The sequence below is a fragment of the Salvelinus alpinus genome, chromosome 19 (assembly GCF_045679555.1).
Source record: "Salvelinus alpinus chromosome 19, SLU_Salpinus.1, whole genome shotgun sequence".
NCBI lineage: Eukaryota > Metazoa > Chordata > Actinopteri > Salmoniformes > Salmonidae > Salvelinus > Salvelinus alpinus.
The window spans coordinates 29,811,134-29,830,165 of record NC_092104.1 but is presented as its reverse complement, the minus strand read 5'-3'; the positions used below and the strand labels follow the sequence as shown (position 1 = coordinate 29,830,165).

The 19,032-nt window shown below is 44.5% G+C and overlaps 2 protein-coding genes across 6 annotated transcripts in view; both read left to right on the top strand.

Annotated features, from left to right (window-relative positions):
* The first annotated feature begins 301 nt into the window (after positions 1-301).
* LOC139545271 (tuftelin-interacting protein 11-like) lies at positions 302-10,976 on the top strand. 4 transcript variants are annotated; one of them, XM_071352865.1, is made up of 8 exons: positions 302-528; positions 881-1,118; positions 1,570-1,965; positions 5,237-5,389; positions 6,303-6,445; positions 8,070-9,623; positions 10,244-10,480; positions 10,652-10,976. In XM_071352865.1, exons 6-7 carry the CDS (start codon positions 8,996-8,998, stop codon positions 10,246-10,248), a joined length of 633 nt encoding a protein of 210 aa, XP_071208966.1. In that variant the 5' UTR covers positions 302-528; positions 881-1,118; positions 1,570-1,965; positions 5,237-5,389; positions 6,303-6,445; positions 8,070-8,995; the 3' UTR covers positions 10,249-10,480; positions 10,652-10,976. The 4 variants fall into 4 exon arrangements, with proteins under 4 accessions (XP_071208966.1, XP_071208965.1, XP_071208967.1 ...); XM_071352864.1 differs by having other exon boundaries at positions 304-528; positions 900-1,118; XM_071352867.1 differs by lacking the exons at positions 10,244-10,480; positions 10,652-10,976 and having other exon boundaries at positions 317-528; positions 900-1,118; positions 8,070-8,998.
* A 1,082-nt stretch (positions 10,977-12,058) lies between these two features.
* The window catches only part of LOC139545270 (THO complex subunit 5 homolog), a 37,686-nt gene continuing 30,712 nt past the window's right edge, over positions 12,059-19,032 (top strand). For both annotated transcript variants that reach the window (XM_071352862.1, XM_071352861.1), the window contains exon 1: positions 12,059-12,206. The gene's annotated coding sequence lies outside the window, so the exon portion shown is untranslated. The remainder of the gene's footprint in view (positions 12,207-19,032) is intronic.

Genomic DNA, 19,032 nt, shown 5'->3' with positions numbered 1-19,032 from the left:
ACATATAAAATATATTTTGATTTGTTTAACACTTTTTGGTTACATGATTCCATATGTGTTATTTCATAGTTCATAGTATACAACAGTACTTCATTAGTCCATCTGCAGAGACCCACATTGTAATTTTATATTCAACAAGTATTATCAGATTAACTGTTTTGTGCAGATATTTATCAGGCTCAATTAGAAAATGCTGGTAAACACTCATACATTTAGTTACATTTTTTTTCACAAGAGTAGTGCACCTGGCCTTTACTAGTCCTGTATTAGCCGACTGATATAGAAGTCTTCAGCGCTGGAAAAAAAATCGCAGCACCCCTTCCATTAACTACTTCCGGTGGATATGTCCACATCTGGACCAATTCGCTTAGGTAGCTAGTTAGCGATCTATCTATCTAGCTACATACATCCATATACTCACTTGACCAATCTAGATAGATTAGACACATTAGTGAATGATACCGATACTCTCACGTATGATCGAATGTTATTTGCTTTCATTGATAGGTGCAACAACTGAACAATCAGGTAAGCATTTAAGTTAAAATTGCTTTCTTTCCAAGCAATGTAAATCGAGCTCGTCCAACGAGCGATGCCGTAGTAGCACAATGGCTAGGAATGATAACGAGCTAGCTGGTTAGCTAACTTTTAGTTAGCAAGGATTAATGAGCCAACTAACTCATCTTACTAGCAAACAAACTAGCTATATATTCTGCATGCCAACAGGACCCTGTCGCTTCAATTGTTTAGCCATAAAGCTGTAGACAGACAAATGTCTAGACCACCATAGGTGACCATACTTTCTACAATTCCATAAGAGGATGTGACTGTTTGATTTCTGGGGGAACTATTCCTTTATGATAACTTTGATTACTGTCAGTTAATGTTCTTCCTCTCAGAGGCCCAGACGTGTCTATGTCCCACCTGTACGGACGGCAGGGAGAGGAGGAGGAGGAGGGGGTAGAGGTGGAGAAGTTTGAGGTGACCGAATGGGACCTGGCCAATGAATTTAACACAGAGCGCTGCAGACACAGACAGACCAAAGAAGAGGCCGTCTATGGCATCTGGGCAGAGAGGGGAGACTCCGACGATGAGAGACCCAGCTTCGGAGGGAAGAGGTAGGAGGCTGGCTCCTGTAAACTCACAATCTGATAACATGCAGATGACTGAACAACAGACACATTCAGAAAGAGGGGAGGGTGGCAGAGATGGATCTCACAATCTCGTGGTCTTCATTGGGTCTGTGTCTACTCTCGCAATACAAGGTCTAAGGACTACTCTGCACCGGTGAGTTTTGTGAGTGTGGGGCTGCGTAAGTCAGCAGCAGAGGAGAAGCAACAGCAGCAGAGAGGTGGAGGGTCAGATGACTCTGACAATGACAACACCTTCCCCACCCCGCGACCCTGCACCGAAGAGACTGCAGACTGTACGTGTGTTTTATTGGACGCTGAAGGATCATTAGCTTCTGTGACTCAAAGGTTCAACACAGAATCACATATTACTGACAGATGGAATTATTAGGATGACTGATTTTGATTATCTCCCTCCTCTTCTGTCTGATCTCTCCAGGGTGGTAATTTCCGTGGCAACAGCCAGTCCCAGAGGTCTGGGTTTGCAGCTGGTATCCGGGCTGGAGGAGACCTGGGCACCTGGGAGAAACACAAAGGGGATTGGCCAGAAACTCATCCAGAAGATGGGCTACACACCAGGGAAAGGACTGGGGAAGAACTTATGGGGGGGAGTAATGGAGATAGAGGAAAGAGCATAGCCCATCTGGTAACTTCTGCTAAATCTTCAGTTTGTTAGGGGTAAATGTTCCATCTGAAGCCTCTCTCCTCAGGTATTTTGAACCCCATCGAGGCAAAGCTTCATAAAGGGGCAGTGGGTTCCTACGGCAACGAGAGAACCAAACAGTCACTACAGGACTTCCCTGTGGTTGACTCCAAGGAGGACAAGGAGGACAAGGTAACTCTCTCTGTCTCTCCCCAACCACTTCAGGGGCCTCAATTATCAATATTGCATAGAAACTATTCTAAAATACTACTTCTGAATGGAATTTAGAATGATCATACGCATTCAAAAAGTGTGATTTATCAAACAAACCTTACAAGTGTCATATGCACACTGGTAAGAGATAACCATTGATAAATACCAATTGTTTTCAGACTAAGTGCTCACACACAACTTTGGCTTTTTGCATTTCGAAACGTCCCCAATTAACCATATATGGTCAATCATGCCTTTAAAGCCCGTGGGAAATATACAACACCGTACCATGAAATACAACGGCGCAACCAAAAAAAGCTAATAGATTATTTTCCTTTTTTGAGACACTGAAATAGAGGTGCTAGTGTTAGAGGTTGAGTACAAACAAAAGGTTTTATTTGGCTCGCTCAGTAGAGCTTGACCATGAAAAATAAAAACATAGCTACAAAGAGAGGACCATTAGGACAATTAAGTTGTTTTAGCGATGGCAAATATACTTCAAATGAGTAGACACCACTGACCAATAAGCCTCCATCCTCAACAGCTCCCTCCTGTAGGCGTATAGGCTAACATTACTGTTCTGCTGAATGAACGAATTGTGCGTTCCACCTGGCCACCTTTCCACCGCTTTCAGCAGGGTCTTTTGCGCATCACATAACCTATCACCTGCACATAAAGAGTGGAAGCCTTTTCTGTTCACATAGTTTAAATCGCTTTGGGTGCTGTCTATTGCTCCATTCGTATTTGGGAACCTATTGATGGCATCATGGCAAAGAAACCCCTCTTGACCTCAACCTGTTGTGTGATGGGCTATGAGGGGGCTGTGAGATGCCGATAGGCAAGCTGAAAAGTATCCACTGCCAAAACAACAGAGGTGTTGGAATGGCATGTGTTTGCCTTTTTAAAGTAGGTCTAAAAATCCTCACAAAAATCTTTAAGATTGGTTTTTGGAAGCTATATCTGATGAGCCAATCAGTACTTTCTGTAGAAAAAGGCCCACATGTCTCTAAAAATGTGCTCTCTGCGAAATGCAGCATGTGCCAAATCAGCCATCTCTCATTTGATTTCCAATTATCTCAGTCTTTTATAGCAAAAATAGGTTTGTAGAGAAAAATATAAATAAATCACATTGTACATAGGTATTCAGACCCTTTACTCAGTACTTTGTTGAAGCACCTTTGGCAGCGATTACAGCCTTGAGTCTTCTTCCGTCTGGCCACTCTACCATTAAGGTCTGATTGGTGGAGTGCTGCAGAGATGGTTGTCTCTGGAATTTCTTTCTGCATGCGTTTGACCCAATCAGTTGTGTTGTGACAAGGTAGGGGATATACAGAAGATAGCCCTATTTGGTAAAAGACCAAGTCCAAATTATGGCAAGAACAGCTCATGTAAGCAAACTGGAAATATCACATTGTACATAAGTATTCAGACCCCTTGCTCAGTACTTTGTTGAAGCACCTTTGGCAGTGATTACAGCCTTGAGATATGTGTATGACGCTACAAGCTTGGCACACCTGTATTTGGGGAGTTTCTCCCATTCTTTTCTATAGATCCTCTCAAGCTCTGTCAGGTTGGATGGGGAGTGTTGCTGCACAACTATTTTCAGGTCTCTCCAGAGATGTTCGATTGGGTTCAAGTCCAGGCTCTGGCTGGGCCACTCAAGGACATTCAGAGACTTGTCCCGAAGCCACTCCTGTGTTTTCTTGGCTGTGTGCTTAGGGTCGTTGTCCTGATGGAAGGTGAACCTTCACCCCAGTCTGAGGTCCTGAGTGCTCTGGAGCAAATTTTCATCAAGGTTCTCGCTGTGCTTTAAAAAAAAGTTATATTTTTATTTAACTAGGCAAGTCAGTTCAGAACAAATACTTATTTACAATGACAGCCTACCCCGGCCAAACCTGGGCCAATTGTGCGCCGCCCTATGGGACTCCCAATCACAGCTGGATGTGATACAACCTGGATTCGAAACAGGGACTGTAGTGACGCCTCTTGCACTGAGATGCAGTGCCTTAGACCGCTGTGCCACTCGGGAGTTCTGTTCATCTTTGCCTAGATCCTGACTCAGTCTCCCGGTCCCTGCTGCTGAAAAACATCCACACAGCATGATGCTGCCACCACCATGCTTCACCTTAGGGATGGTACCAGGTTTCCTCCAGATGTGATGCATGGCATTCAGGCCAAAGAGTTCAATCTTGGTTTCATCAGACCAGAGAATCTTGTTTCTCATTGTCTGAGAGTCTTTAGGTGCCTTTTGGCAAACTCCAAGCGGGCTGTCATGTGCCTTTTACTGAGGAGTGGCTTCCGTCTGGCCACTCAACCATAAAGGCCTGATTGGTGGAGTGCTGCAGAGATGGTTGTCCTTCTGGAAGGTTCTTTCATCTCCACAGAGGAGCTCTGGCAAAGTGACCATCAGGTTCTTGGTCACCTCCCTGTCTGAGGCCCTTCTCCCCCGATTGCTTAGTTTGGTCGGGTGGCCAGCTCTAGGAAGAGTCTTGGTGGTCCCAAACTTATTCCATTTAAGATTGATGGAGGCCACTGTGTTCTTGGGGACCTTCAATGCTACAGAAATGTTTTGGTAGCCTTCCCCAGATCTTTGCCTCGACACAATCCTGTCTCAGAGGCCTACGGACAATTCCTTCGACCTCATGGCTTGGTTTTTGCACTGACATGCACTGTCAACTGTGGGACATTATATAGACAGGTGTGTGCCTTTCCAAATCATGTCCAATAAATATAATTTACCACAGGTGGACTCCAATCACATCTCAAGGATGATCAATGGAAACAGGATGCACCTGAGCTTAATTTCGAGTCTCGTAAGCAAAGGGTCTGAATACTTATGTAAATAAGGTTATTCAGTTTTTCATTTTTAATACATTTGCGAAAATTTCTAAACCTGTTTTCGCTTTGTCATTATGGGATATTGTGTGTAGATTGCTGAGGATGTTTTTATTTAGTCAATTTTAGAATAAGACTAACGTAACAAAATGTGGAATAAGACATGGTGTCTGAATACTTACCGATAGGCACTGTATTTTCCCCATTCTCCGCTTGACAAGCAGTTCCCTTATTCCACCATTTGGCACTGTGCCAAATGGTCATGGCTTTGCGTAAATTTACACACACTCAAGCAAATGTTCATATTGATAAATATCAAACGTGGAAATGATCCCACGCATGGTTTGCGCATAGATTTGTATCTGGGTTAATGATGTATGCCTTACCATACCCTCAACCCCCCTTTTTCCCCTAGGAGATCCAGAGCTAGGTCAGTGGCGTAGGGATCCTGTGGGTGGGGGAGGGAAGAAAAACCAAAGTCTTCCTACAGGACTGTAGAAGAGCTGAAGGCTAATGGCAAGCTGGACGGACCACACAGACACCCGCTGGAGAACTGGCTCAGGTCAAGGTGAGGGGGAACACGCGCACAAACACACACGCATAGTTGCTCATTCAAGTATCCAGAAACAGATTTTGTTGGAGAAAAAATCGATTGACTAAGATAAAAAATGATGTCACCAAGTACATTAGCTGGTTCTGGGGAAAGCTCAGGTTAAAGATCCCAGTAGCCAATGTATATGGTTACATTAACTAATGCACATGCAACACTAGCTGGCGTATATGATTACATTAACTAATGCACATGCATCTGACATTGATGTCAGGGAACATGAGGACAGGATGACGGCAGAATAACCAAAGAGTGAAACATACGCATATACAATAAAATGTCTTATTTTTTGTGTTACATAAGGGGTCCCGCCACCATTATAATCTAACCCGAAGCATGGCGTGAACAAGCAAGAACTCAGACTGAAAGATAATGGTGGCGAAAGGACAAGGGGAGTTATTTCATTTACATATGGGGTGTACCCATATGCTGTATGTGAGGCTGCAAAGCTATAAAGGCAGAGCTCCGTGCTCTGCCTTTGGTTGTTCCATGGATCAGCACGGCTTTGCTACTTTGTATTAAAGTCTCATTTGAATTCACAAGTTCCAGTAAGAGTGTTATATTTCTCAATATGCCTCAGAAAGGCAATCAGGGTGTGTCTCAAATGGCACCATCTTCCCTATATATTTTTTATTTTATTGAATCTTTATTTTAACTCATTGACCTAGGTCTCTTACAAATGTACCCTGTAAATACAACATAAATATATACATTATCACACACACCCACATTAAAATACAAAATGCAAGTGCACTGGTTTTGACCAGCTCTGGTCATAAGTAGTGCATTATATAAAGTGAAAAGGAAGCAGACAGATATTACTTAGTAGAACAGTAGTTCCATACTTCATGCTCTGCCTCCCCTCTTATAGCTCTGTGTCTGGGGGAGCTGTTAATAAATCCACACCAGCAGCAGATAGAGACGTTCAATTGGGTGTTAGACTGGGAGGGCATGCTGTCTCCCTCAAGCCTCGTATCACTGCTGGACAAACACTTCTTCCCCAAGTGGCTACAGGTATGTACAATACAGGTCAAAAGTTTTAGAACACCTACTCATTCAAGGGTTTTTCTTTATTTTTACTATTTTCTACATTGTAGAATAATAGTGAAGACATCAAAACTATGAAATAACACATATGGAATCATGTAGTAACCAAAGAAGTGTTAAACAAATCAAAATATATTTCAAATAGCCACCTTTTGCCTTGATGACAGCTTTGCACACTCTTGGAATTCTCCCAACCAGCTTCATGAGGCAGTCACCTGGAATGCATTTCAATTAACAGGTGTGCCTTAATTTGTGAAATTTCTTTCCTTCTTAATGCGTTTGAGCCATTCAGTTGTATTGTGATAAGATGGGGGGGGGGTATACAGAAGAGAGCCCTATTTGGTAAAAGACCAAGTCCATATTATGGAAAGAACAGCTCAAATAAGCAAAGCAAAACGACAGTCCATCATTACTTTAAGACATGAAGTTCAGTCAATACGGAACATTTCAAGAACTTTGAAAGTTTCTTCAAGTGCAGTCGCAAAAACCATCAAGTGCTATGATGAAACTAACTCATGAGGACCGCCACAGGAAAGAAAGACCCGGAGTTACCTTTGCTGCAGAGGATAAGTTCATTACAATTACCAACCTCAGAAATTGCAGCCCAAATAAATGCTTCAGAGTTCAAGTAACAGACACAGCTCAACATCAACTGTTCATAGGAGACTGCGTGAATCAGGCCTTCATGGTCGAATTGCTGCAAAGAAACTACTACTAAAGGACACCAATAAGAAGAAGAGACTTGCTTTGACCAAGAAACACGAGCAATGGACATTAGACCGGTGTAAATGTGTCCTTTGGTCTGGAGTGAGACGCGGTGTGGGTGAACGGATGATCTCCACATGTGTATTTCCCACCGTAAAGCATGGAGGAGGTGGTGTTATGGTGTGGGGGTGCTTTGCTGGTGACACTGTGATTTATTTGGAGTTCAAGGCACACTTAACCAGCATGGCTACCACATCATTCTGCAGTGATACGCCATCCCATCTGGTTTGGGCTTAGTGGGACTTTCATTTGTTTTTCAACAGAACAATGACCCACCTCCAGGCTGTGTAAGGGCAATTTACCAAGAAGGAGAGTGATGGAGTGCTGCATCATATGACCTGGCCTCCACAATCACCCAACCTCAACCAAATTGAGATGCTTTGGGATGAGTCGGACCGCAGAGTGAAGGAAAAGCAGCCAACAAGTGCTCAGCATATGTGGGAACTCCTTCAAGACTGTTGGAAAAGCATTACAGGTGAAGCTGGTTGAGAGAATGCCAAGAGTGTACAAAGCTGTCATCAAGGAAAAGGGTGGCTATTTGAAAAATCTCAAATATAAAATGTTGATTTGTTTAACACTGTTTTGGTTACTACATGATTCCATATGTGTTATTTCATAGTATTCTACTATGTAGAGAATAGTACAAATAAAGAAAAACCCTTGAATGAGTAGGTCTTTAAAAAAAATAAACCGGTAGTGTATGTGTGTAAGAAAGCACATAGGTTGTGCTTAATAATAATAGACTTACTCATATGTGATTACCTTTGCTGTTGCCTAGACCTAAAATAGTAGGGTAAATGCAGATAACTGTTTTTTGTGTGTGTAGGTGCTGTGTTCGTGGCTCAGTAACATTCCTAACTATGAGGAGATTACTAAGTGGTACCTGGGCTGGAAGTCCATGTTCAGTGATGCTGTTCTGGCTCAGCCACTCATAAAGGACAAGTTCGTTCAATCAATGAATCAATGAAATGTATTTATAAAGCCCTTCTTACATCAGCTGATGTCACAAAGTGCTGTACAGAAACCCAGCCTAAAACCCCAAACAGCAAGCAATGCAGGTGTAGAAGCACGGTGTCCAGGAAAAACACCCTAGAAAGGCCAGAACCTAGGAAGAAACCTAGAGGAACCAGGCTATGAGGGGTGGCCAGTCCTCTCCTGGCTGTGCTGGGTGGAGATTATAACAGAACATGGCCAAGATGTTCAAATGTTCATAGATGACCAGCAGGGTCAAATAATAATAATCACAGTGGTTGTCAAGGGTGCAACAGGTCAGCACCTCAGGAGTAAATGTCAGTTGGCTTTTCATAGCCGATCATTCAGAGTATCTCTACCGCTCCTGCTGTCTCTAGAGAGTTGAAAACAGCAGGTCTGGGACAGGTAACATGTCCGGTGAACAGGTCAGGGTTCCATAGCCGCAGGCAGAACAGTTGAAACTGGAGCAGCAGCATGGCCAGGTGGACTGGGGACAGCAAGGAGTCATCAGGCTAGGGGCATGAGTCCTAGGGCTCAGGTCCTCCAAGAGGGAGAAAGAGAAAAAGAGAGAATTAGAGAGAGCATACTTAAATTCACACAGGACACATACTCCAGATATAACAACTGTGCAACTGGGTCCTGGACTTCCTGACGGGCCGCCCCCAGGTGGTGAGGGTAGGTAACAACATCTCCACCCCGCTGATCCTCAACACTGGGGCCCCACAAGGGTGCGTTCTGAGCCCTCTCCTGTACTCCCTGTTCACCCACGACTGCGTGGCCATGCACGCCTCCAACTCAATCATCAAGTTTGCGGATGACACTACAGTGGTAGGCTTGATTACCAACAACGACGAGACGGCCTACAGGGAGGAGGTGAGGGCCCTCGGAGTGTGGTGTCAGGAAAATAACCTCACACTCAACGTCAACAAAACAAAGGAGATGATTGTGGACTTCAGGAAACAGCAGAGGGAGCACCCCCCTATCCACATCGACGGGTCAGTAGTGGAGAAGGTGGAAAGTTTTAAGTTCCTCGGTGTACACATCACGGACAAACTGAATTGGTCCACCCACACAGACAGCGTTGTGAAGAAGGCGCAGCAGCGCCTCTTCAACCTCAGGAGGCTGAAGAAATTCGGCTTGTCACCAAAAGCACTCACAAACTTCTACAGATGCACAATCGAGAGCATCCTGTCGGGCTGTATCACCGCCTGGTACGGCAACTGCTCCGCCCACAACCGTAAGGCTCTCCAGAGGGTAGTGAGGTCTGCAGAACGCATCACCGGGGGCAAACTACCTGCCCTCCAGGACACCTACACCACCCGATGTCACAGGAAGGCCATAAAGATCATCAAGGACAACAACCACCCAAGCCACTGCCTGTTCACCCCGCTATCATCCAGAAGGCGAGGTCAGTACAGGTGCATCAAAGCAGGGACCGAGAGACTGAAAAACAGCTTCTATCTCAAGGCCATCAGACTGTTAAACAGCCACCACTAACATTTAGCGGCCGCTGCCAACATACTGACTCAACTCCAGCCACTTTAAAAATGGGAATTGATGGAAATTATGTAAAAATGTACCACTAGCCACTTTAAACAATGCCACTTAATATAATGTTTACATACCCTACATTACCCATCTCATATGTATATACTGTACTCTATATCATCTACTGCATCTTGCCATCTTTATGTAATACATGTACCACTAGCCACTTTAAACTATGCCACTTTATGTTTACATACCCTACAGTACTCATCTCATATGTATATACCGTACTCTATACCATCTACTGCATCTTGCCATGCCGTTCTGTACCACCACTCATTCATATATCTTTATGTACATATTCTTTATCCCTTTACACTTGTGTGTGTGTATAAGGTAGTAGTTGTGGAATTGTTAGGTTAGATTACTTGTTGGTTATTACTGCATTGTCGGAACTAGAAGCACAAGCATTTCGCTACACTCGCATTAACATCTGCTAACCATGTGTATGTGACTAATAAAAATTTGATTTGATAACAGACTGACTCTAGCCCCCCGACACAAACTACTGCAGCATAAATGCTGGAGGGGTCAGGAGACACTGTGACCCCGTCCGACGATACCCCCGGACAGGGCCAAACAGGCAGGATATAACCCCACCCACTTTGCCAAAGCACAGCCCCCACACCACCAAAGGGATATCTTCAATCACCAACTTACCATCCTGAGACAATGAAGCTCTGGACATCATGAACCACACTGTCTCTTCTAGCCTAGGTTAGTATTACAAACACACACACAGCACCAGACAACATGAACTGAGAACTGACCTTTGTATAGGTTAGTATTTGGTATTTATTAGGATCCCCATTAGCTGCTGCAAAAGCATCTGCTACTCTTCCTGGGGTCCACAGTATGATACTCACCCTTCTCGTTCTGCTTCTGTAGGTGGGGGTACATGCAGCCTGGTGCCCGTGAGAACATGGTGTATCTCACACACACAGAGCGTCGAAAGGACTTCCAGTACGAGGCTTTGCAAGAGCGTCGGGACGCTGAGAGCGTGGCATCGGTGCCAGCCTGTCTACCAACTTCAAAGACTTTATCCAGACCAAGGCTGAGGAGAACAACATTGTCTTCATGCCGCTGGTTGTCAAACGCCATGAGGGCAAACAGCTGTACACCTTCGGACGCATCATCATCTACATCGGGAGAGAAGACCTGGGTCCCTACAGAGTCTCATCGATATGGCCAAGTGATGGAGTAAGAGAGGAGGGTGCCATAGCTCCCCTATGGCACCCTCCTCTCTTACTCCATCAGAGGTCACTGGAATTTGTCATTGGGAACCATGAATAAATTATTTTTGGACTTTCTATTTTAGACTTTTTTTATTTTAGACTCACCGCTGCAAGCCAAGAGTGGGAGTTTAAATAGTTAACTGATAATTCCAGATAAGCATTTTTGCTGACTGAAACCCTTGTGTATACCTACCACTGTGGCAAAAATTATATTTTTTACTGAACAAAAATATAAACGCAACATGTAAAGTGTTTGTCCCATGTTTCAAGAGCTGAAATAATAGATCTCCGAAAAACTAATTTTGTGAAAATCTTACATCCCTGTTAGTGAGCATTTCTAATTTTCCAAGATAATCCATCCACCTGACGGGTGCGGTGGCCTCACAACTGCAGACCAAGTGTAACCATGCCAACCCAGGACCTCCACGTCTGGCTTCTTCACTTGCAGGTGTAACGGATGTGAAATGGCTAGCTAGTTAGCGGTGGTGCGCGCTAATAGCGTTTCAATCGGTTACGTCACTCGCTTTGAGGCCTTGAAGTAGTGGTTCCCCTTGCTCTGCAAGGGCCGTGGCTTTTGTGGAGCGATGGGTAACAATGCTTCGTGAGTGACTGTTGTTGATGTGTGCAGAGGGTCCCTGGTTCGCGCCCGGGTCGGGGAACGGACGTAAAGTTAAACTGTTACACAGGATCATCTGAGACCCGCCACCTGGACAGTTGATGAAACTGAGGAGTATTTATGTGTGTAATAAAGCCCTTTTGTGGGGAAAAACTCATTCTGATTGGCTGGGCCTGGCTCCCCAGTGGGTGGGCCAATGCCCTCCCAGGCCCACCCATGGCTGTGCCCCTGCCCAGTCATGTGAAACCATAGATTAGGGCCTAATGAGTTAATTTCAATTGACTGATTCCCGTATATGAACTGTAATTCAGTAAAATCGTTGAAATTGAATTTATATTTTTGTTCAGTATAGACGAGAACAGACCGAGACAGTCGAGATACTGTACTCTGAGGTTCGGGCCTCCAGTACCCTAAGAAGCGGTATGCATCTCTCCTCGCTAAACTACCTGCTGTTGCCGCCACCAACGAAGAAGGTCGTTACCCATAGTGCTTTGCGTTGGAACTGGAAACAAAGTGTCTTTAGAACAACTTGTGCACGAGATTTATGGTTAAATGAATTCTGATTTAGTTTTTCGTATTTTATTTCGTTTTGGTGAGTATGTGTGGTGCCTGTAATATTTGTTATCGCTACTTTGATAGCTTGTGAATTTGCTAACTTTTGCTGGCTCGCTTGCCACAAAACACCATCCTGGCTTGCCTAATAAATCTGACTTTTATACCAATACTTGATATACAGTCAAACATAGCATTGCAAAATCGTCGAAGTGTTCCTTAAAAGCCAGAATGTAGAATAAAATTACATTTGAACTCAATCTAACTCAATTGTGCGGTAGCACCACCGGCCGCAAGATGTAGCTATTATGTATTTTATTCTACGTCGTTTGTCAATGTGCTCAGCCAGCAATACACTGGTGTCCCCCCATCGACCGGCTCGTACATAAAACATCCTCCATTTAGGCTGCAAATATGTCGTTTTTCTCCTTAACTTGATTTATTGCATTGTCGTTGGAAAAAAGGGGAAAATATGCGTACTACAAATGTTCGCAATTTTCCGATATTCTTGATGTTGCACACCGCGCGAGTCTGTTGTTTACTGCTGGCTAAATTCACACCGCAACATCAGGAATTAAGTTTTTCGGCAAGACAACGTCGATGCTGGACTTAAACTAGGCAAGTCAGTTAAGAACAAATTCTTATTTACAATGACGGCCTACCAAAAGGACAAATATATATAAAAATATAGGACAAAACACACGTCAGGAAGAGAGATCTAAGACAACATAGCATGGCAGCAACACCACATAACATGATACAAACGTTATTTGGCACGGACAACACATCACACGAAGCAGCCACAACTGTCAGTGTCCATGATTGAGTCATTGAATGAAGAGATGGAGATAAAACTGTCCAGTTGGAGTGTTTTTTGCAGCTCGTTCCAGTCGTTAGCATACTCAGTTAGCGAACTGAAAAGAGGACTGACCCATGGATGTATGTGCTTTGGGGACCTTTAGCAGAATCTGACCAGCAGAACGGGTGTTGTATATGGAGGATGAGGGCTGCAGTAGGTATCTCAGATGGCGGGAGTGAGGCCTAAGAGGGTTTTATAAATAAGCATCAGTCAGTGGGTCTTGCGACGGGTATACAGAGATGACCAGTTTACAGAGGTGTATAGTCTTATAGTTATGTGTCCTATAAGTAGCATTGGTGGCAAAGCTGCTGGCCGAATGGTAAAGAACGTCTAGCCGCTTGAGAGTACCATTACCTTCCAATACTATATTACCCTGTGGGTTGCCTGGAAACCCAAAATTGCATTGAATTCTACACCTGGCAGAAATGTGCAATTGAATCAGGAAAGTTTATGCTCAGGACCTCTACAAGCCAGAGTGTTGAATAAAATGATATTTAAACTTACTTTACCGGTTGTCCATGCGGTTGGTCCTTTTGCAGGTAGGAATGAGACAATATATCAACAGGGAAGTATAATCAAATCAACTATTCATAGTGTTGATAGTGCATTCAAATTGCTGTCACCCGAAGTATGTACACACGATGAAAATACATGCGTGCATACTTGCCGAGTTCTGCACATGCTTCAGGTGATAGAAATCTGAAAGCACTACCAGCACTTTGATAAGGTGACTTAATTCTACTTTCCTGTGGATATATAGTCTCGCATTCTTACCTTCGAGAGGACCAACAGCGAAAACAACTGGTAGAATATGTTTCGGCTAGGCTCACTGCGTGGGCACCTAGAGGTAACTAGGGGTCTAGGCGCTAACTGTGCAGTTGGTCCTTCATCCACTCGATTTTTTTTGACAAAATATCAACAAGAAAGTATTGTTTACCCGACTTTAGAGCGCCCGTACTGCCGTTGAAATTTAAATCACCTGGCAAAAGCATGTAAGCCCCTGCAGACGCTTTCTTCCGTCTTGTGTTCAGCAGCTGCCTTTGGTCAGAAGAAAACAAATCTTGACTGCCACACTTAGACCCATGTTTTGAAGACTGTTTAAGAACACTATCCTGTGGATATTTTGTCTCAAATTTCGACCAACTGAAGGACCCAACACCACAGACAATTAGCGGAATTCAAATGAAGTTTATTCAACATTCTGACTTGTAAAGGGACAGTTTGGAATTGTTGAACATAAATGTGCATGGTGTTTCCTACATAATTTGAAAGCATCACCAAGTTTCGTACTTACATCGTGGCTAGTAGTGCTGAGCGTTTAACCACCATTTTGGCGGGGGGTTATTAAACAACAAATTGACCAACGTCGGTTCAATTACTTGAATTCCATTCAGTTTTAGTTTTTTTTTGTGAGCCCAACGCTGTTTTCTAGAGTGAAATCAAATCATCCACGAGAGGAATCAAGGCAAGAAGAACTGAAGGGAATTGTAGTTTTCATTAAGGAACTATTCAACCTAGTCAGAGATCTTTTTATAATGATGAGATACTCATGTCTCCGCCCTAACAATCGTCGTTCCAAAGTTGGGAAGGCAGGTTGACAAGTTTAGCTCCAAAATAAACCCATAGAAATGCATTGGGATTATTTTGGACAGATTTTGGCAAGTGAAACCTCTCGCTTTGCCTCTTCCTTTCTGACCAAGTTCAGCGAAGAAACGTGGTTATTAACTACAATGGCCATTATCCATTGCACCTGTTCTTTCCGGCTCGCACAGAGACTAATAGACTGACTACACCACTCGCTTGCGCGAGTGTTGGAAAATAAATGTAGAAATCCATGTTATCTTTTTAGGGATAGGGGGCAGCATTTTCACTTTGGATGAATAGCGTGCCCAGAGTGAACTGCCTCCTACTCTGTCCCAGATGCTAATATATGCATATTATTATTAATATTGGATATAAAACACTCTGAAGTTTCTAAAACTGTTTGAATGATGTCTGTGAGTAAAACAGAACTCATATGGCAGGCAAAAACCTGAGAAAAAATCCTAACAGGAAGTGAGAATTCTGAGGCTGGTTGATTTTCAACTCATCGCCTATTGAAATCCCAGTAAGATATGGATCTGTTTGCACTTCCTACGCCTTCCACTAGATGTCAACAGTCTGTAGAACGTTGAATGAAGCCTCTACTGTGATGTGGGGCCGGATGGGAACTGTTTGAGTCAGTGGTCTGGCAGAGTGCCAGTTCCTGGTCACGCGCATTCCACATGATATCGACTTGCGTTCCAATACTTCTGTAGACACAAAGGAATTCTCTGGTTGGAACGTTATTGAATATTTATGATAACAACATCCTGAAGATTGATTCTCTACTTAGTTTGACAAGTTTATTCGACCTGTAATATAACATTTTGAAGTTTTCGTCCGACGTTCGCCTAGACCTGCGCGAGCGTTTGGACATGTGTACTAAACGTGCTAGCAAAAGTAGCTACTTGGACATAAGTAATGGACATTATCGAACAAAACAACAATTTATTGTGGAACTAGGATTCCTGGGAGTGCATTCTGATGAAGATCATCAAAGGTAAGGGAATATTTATGATGTAATTTTGTATTTCTGTTGACTCCAACATGGTGGAGAAATGTTGTTTATATCTGAGCGCCGTCTCAGATTATTGCATGGTGTGCTTTTTCCGTAAAGTTTTTTTGAAATCTGACACAATCTGACACTGCATTAAGAACAAGTGTATCTTTAATTATATGTAAAACATGTATCTTTCATCAAAGTTTATGATGAGTATTTCTGTTATTTGATGTGGCTCTCTGCAATTTCTCCGGATATTTTGGAGGCATTTCTGAACATGGCGCCAATGTAAACTGAGATTTTTGGATATAAATATGCACATTATCGAACAAAACATACATGTATTGTGTAACATGATGTCCTATGAGTGTCATCTGATGAAGATCATCAAAGGTTAGTGATTCATTTTATCTCTATTTCTGCTTTTTGTGACTCCTATCTTTGGCCTCTCCCATCTCCTCATTGGTTTATAGAAGCAGGTACCCACGTGCCATCTCCTCATTGGTTATACCCATGTGGGTGATTGAAAGACGAACTTTGTTGCTGGTCGTCGTGGTAATACTATGAAAGTTTAGATGTCAATCACCATATAAGTTCAAAGATGAAAAAGCCTGGAAGGAAGAGAGATGACTAGAAACGATTCGGTTGCCCGTTTTATGTGTGGATTAATTGTCGGAGTAGAGAACCTTTGGGCATATCAGGGGAAATAACAACTCAATGTTTATATCCCAGGACAAATTAGCTAGCAACAGCAAGCTAGCTAAATAGGACAAATTAGCTAGCAAGCTAGCTAGCTAAATTGCCATAAATGTTTAATGCTTTTCGACCTGTCCCCAAATTAATGTCATTGGTTCAGAGTTTGTTTTGATATTTTATCCTGCGTGTCGTGATCGTGTTTGGTGTGGGGGGACAAAATAAATGTATGCATGATGGCGCACGCACTCCACCGGTTTGGGTTCTGTGTAATACATGGTTACACCTGCTACATTAGGTTTGATACACACAGACCGCATGAGAGAGGAATGTACACAACACAACGATGAGAAGAATAGACACAGTTTGTGAAAGTATGCCTTATCTACTTTGAAAAACGAGTACAATTATTTAGTCAGACTGCTCTGCAGCATACTTAGGTAGTCAAGCCTAGCTAAATAGGATGACTAAAGACAGTACAGAGATTACATTTACATTTACATTTAAGTCATTTAGCAGACGCTCTTATCCAGAGCGACTTACAAATTGGTGCATTCACCTTATGATATCCAGTGGAACAACCACTTTACAATAGTGCATCTAACTCTTTTAAGGGGGGGGGGGGTTAGAAGGATTACTTTATCCTATCCTAGGTATTCCTTAAAGAGGTGGGGTTTCAGGTGTCTCCGGAAGGTGGTGATTGACTCCGCTGACCTGGCGTCGTGAGGGAGTTTGTTCCACCATTGGGGTGCCAGAGCAGCGAACAGTTTTGACTGGGCTGAGCGGGAACTGTACTTCCTCAGAGGTAGGGAGGCGAGCAGGCCAGAGGTGGATGAACGCAGTGCCCTTGTTTGGGTGTAGGGCCTGATCAGAGCCTGAAGGTACGGAGGTGCCGTTCCCCTCACAGCTCCGTAGGCAAGCACCATGGTCTTGTAGCGGATGCGAGCTTCAACTGGAAGCCAGTGGAGAGAGCGGAGGAGCGGGGTGACGTGAGAGAACTTGGGAAAGTTGAACACCAGACGGGCTGCGGCGTTCTGGATGAGTTGTAGGGGTTTAATGGCACAGGCAGGGAGCCCAGCCAACAGCGAGTTGCAGTAATCCAGACGGGAGATGACAAGTGCCTGGATTAGGACCTGCGCCGCTTCCTGCGTGAGGCAGGGTCGTACTCTACGAATGTTGTAGAGCATGAACCTACAGGAACGGGTCACCGCCTTGATGTTAGTTGAGAACGACAGGGTGTTGTCCAGGATCACGCCAAGGTTCTTAGCACTCTGGGAGGAGGACACAATGGAGTTGTCAACCGTGATGGCGAGATCATGGAACGGGCAGTCCTTCCCCGGGAGGAAGAGCAGCTCCGTCTTGCCGAGGTTCAGCTTGAGGTGGTGATCCGTCATCCACACTGATATGTCTGCCAGACATGCAGAGATGCGATTCACCACCTGATTATCAGAGGGGGGAAAGGAGAAGATTAATTGTGTGTCGTCTGCATAGCAATGATAGGAGAGACCATGTGAGGATATGACAGAGCCAAGTGACTTGGTGTATAGCGAGAATAGGAGAGGGCCTAGAACAGAGCCCTGGGGGACACCAGTGGTGAGAGCACGTGGTGCGGAGACAGATTCTCGCCACGCCACCTGGTAGGAGCGACCTGTCAGGTAGGACGCAATCCAAGCGTGGGCCGCGCCGGAGATGCCCAGCTCGGAGAGGGTGGAGAGGAGGATCTGATGGTTCACAGTATCAAAGGCAGCCGATAGGTCTAGAAGGATGAGAGCAGAGGAGAGAGAGTTAGCTTTAGCAGTGCGGAGCGCCTCCGTGACACAGAGAAGAGCAGTCTCAGTTGAATGACTAGTCTTGAAACCTGACTGATTTGGATCAAGAAGGTCATTCTGAGAGAGATAGCAGGAGAGCTGGCCAAGGACGGCACGTTCAAGAGTTTTGGAGAGAAAAGAAAGAAGGGATACTGGTCTGTAGTTGTTGACATCGGAGGGATCGAGTGTAGGTTTTTTCAGAAGGGGTGCAACTCTCGCTCTCTTGAAGACGGAAGGGACGTAGCCAGCGGTCAAGGATGAGTTGATGAGCGAGGTGAGGTAAGGGAGAAGGTCTCCGGAAATGGTCTGGAGAAGAGAGGAGGGGATAGGGTCAAGCGGGCAGGTTGTTGGGCGGCCGGCCGTCACAAGACGCGAGATTTCATCTGGAGAGAGAGGGGAGAAAGAGGTCAAAGCACAGGGTAGGGCAGTGTGAGCAGAACCAGCGGTGTCGTTTGACTTAGCAAACGAGGATCGGATGTCGTCGACCTTCTTTTCAAAATGGTTGACGAAGTCATCAGCAGAGAGGGAGGAGGGGGGAGGAGGGGGAGGAGGATTCAGGAGGGAGGAGAAGGTGGCAAAGAGCTTCCTAGGGTTAGAGGCAGATGCTTGGAATTTAGAGTGGTAGAAATTGGCTTTAGCAGCAGAGACAGAAGAGGAGAATGTAGAGAGGAGGGAGTGAAAGGATGCCAAGTCCGCAGGGAGGCGAGTTTTCCTCCATTTCCGCTCGGCTGCCCGGAGCCCTGTTCTGTGAGCTCGCAATGAGTCGTCGAGCCACGGAGCAGGAGGGGAGGACCGAGCCGGCCTGGAGGATAGGGGACATAGAGAGTCAAAGGATGCAGAAAGGGAGGAGAGGAGGGTTGAGGAGGCAGAATCAGGAGATAGGTTGGAGAAGGTTTGAGCAGAGGGAAGAGATGATAGGATGGAA

Excerpts from the sequence above, each read along its gene's own strand:
- LOC139545271 (XM_071352865.1), top strand. The coding sequence starts at position 8,996 with ATGCACGCCTCCAACTCAATCATCAAGTTTGCGGATGACACTACAGTG.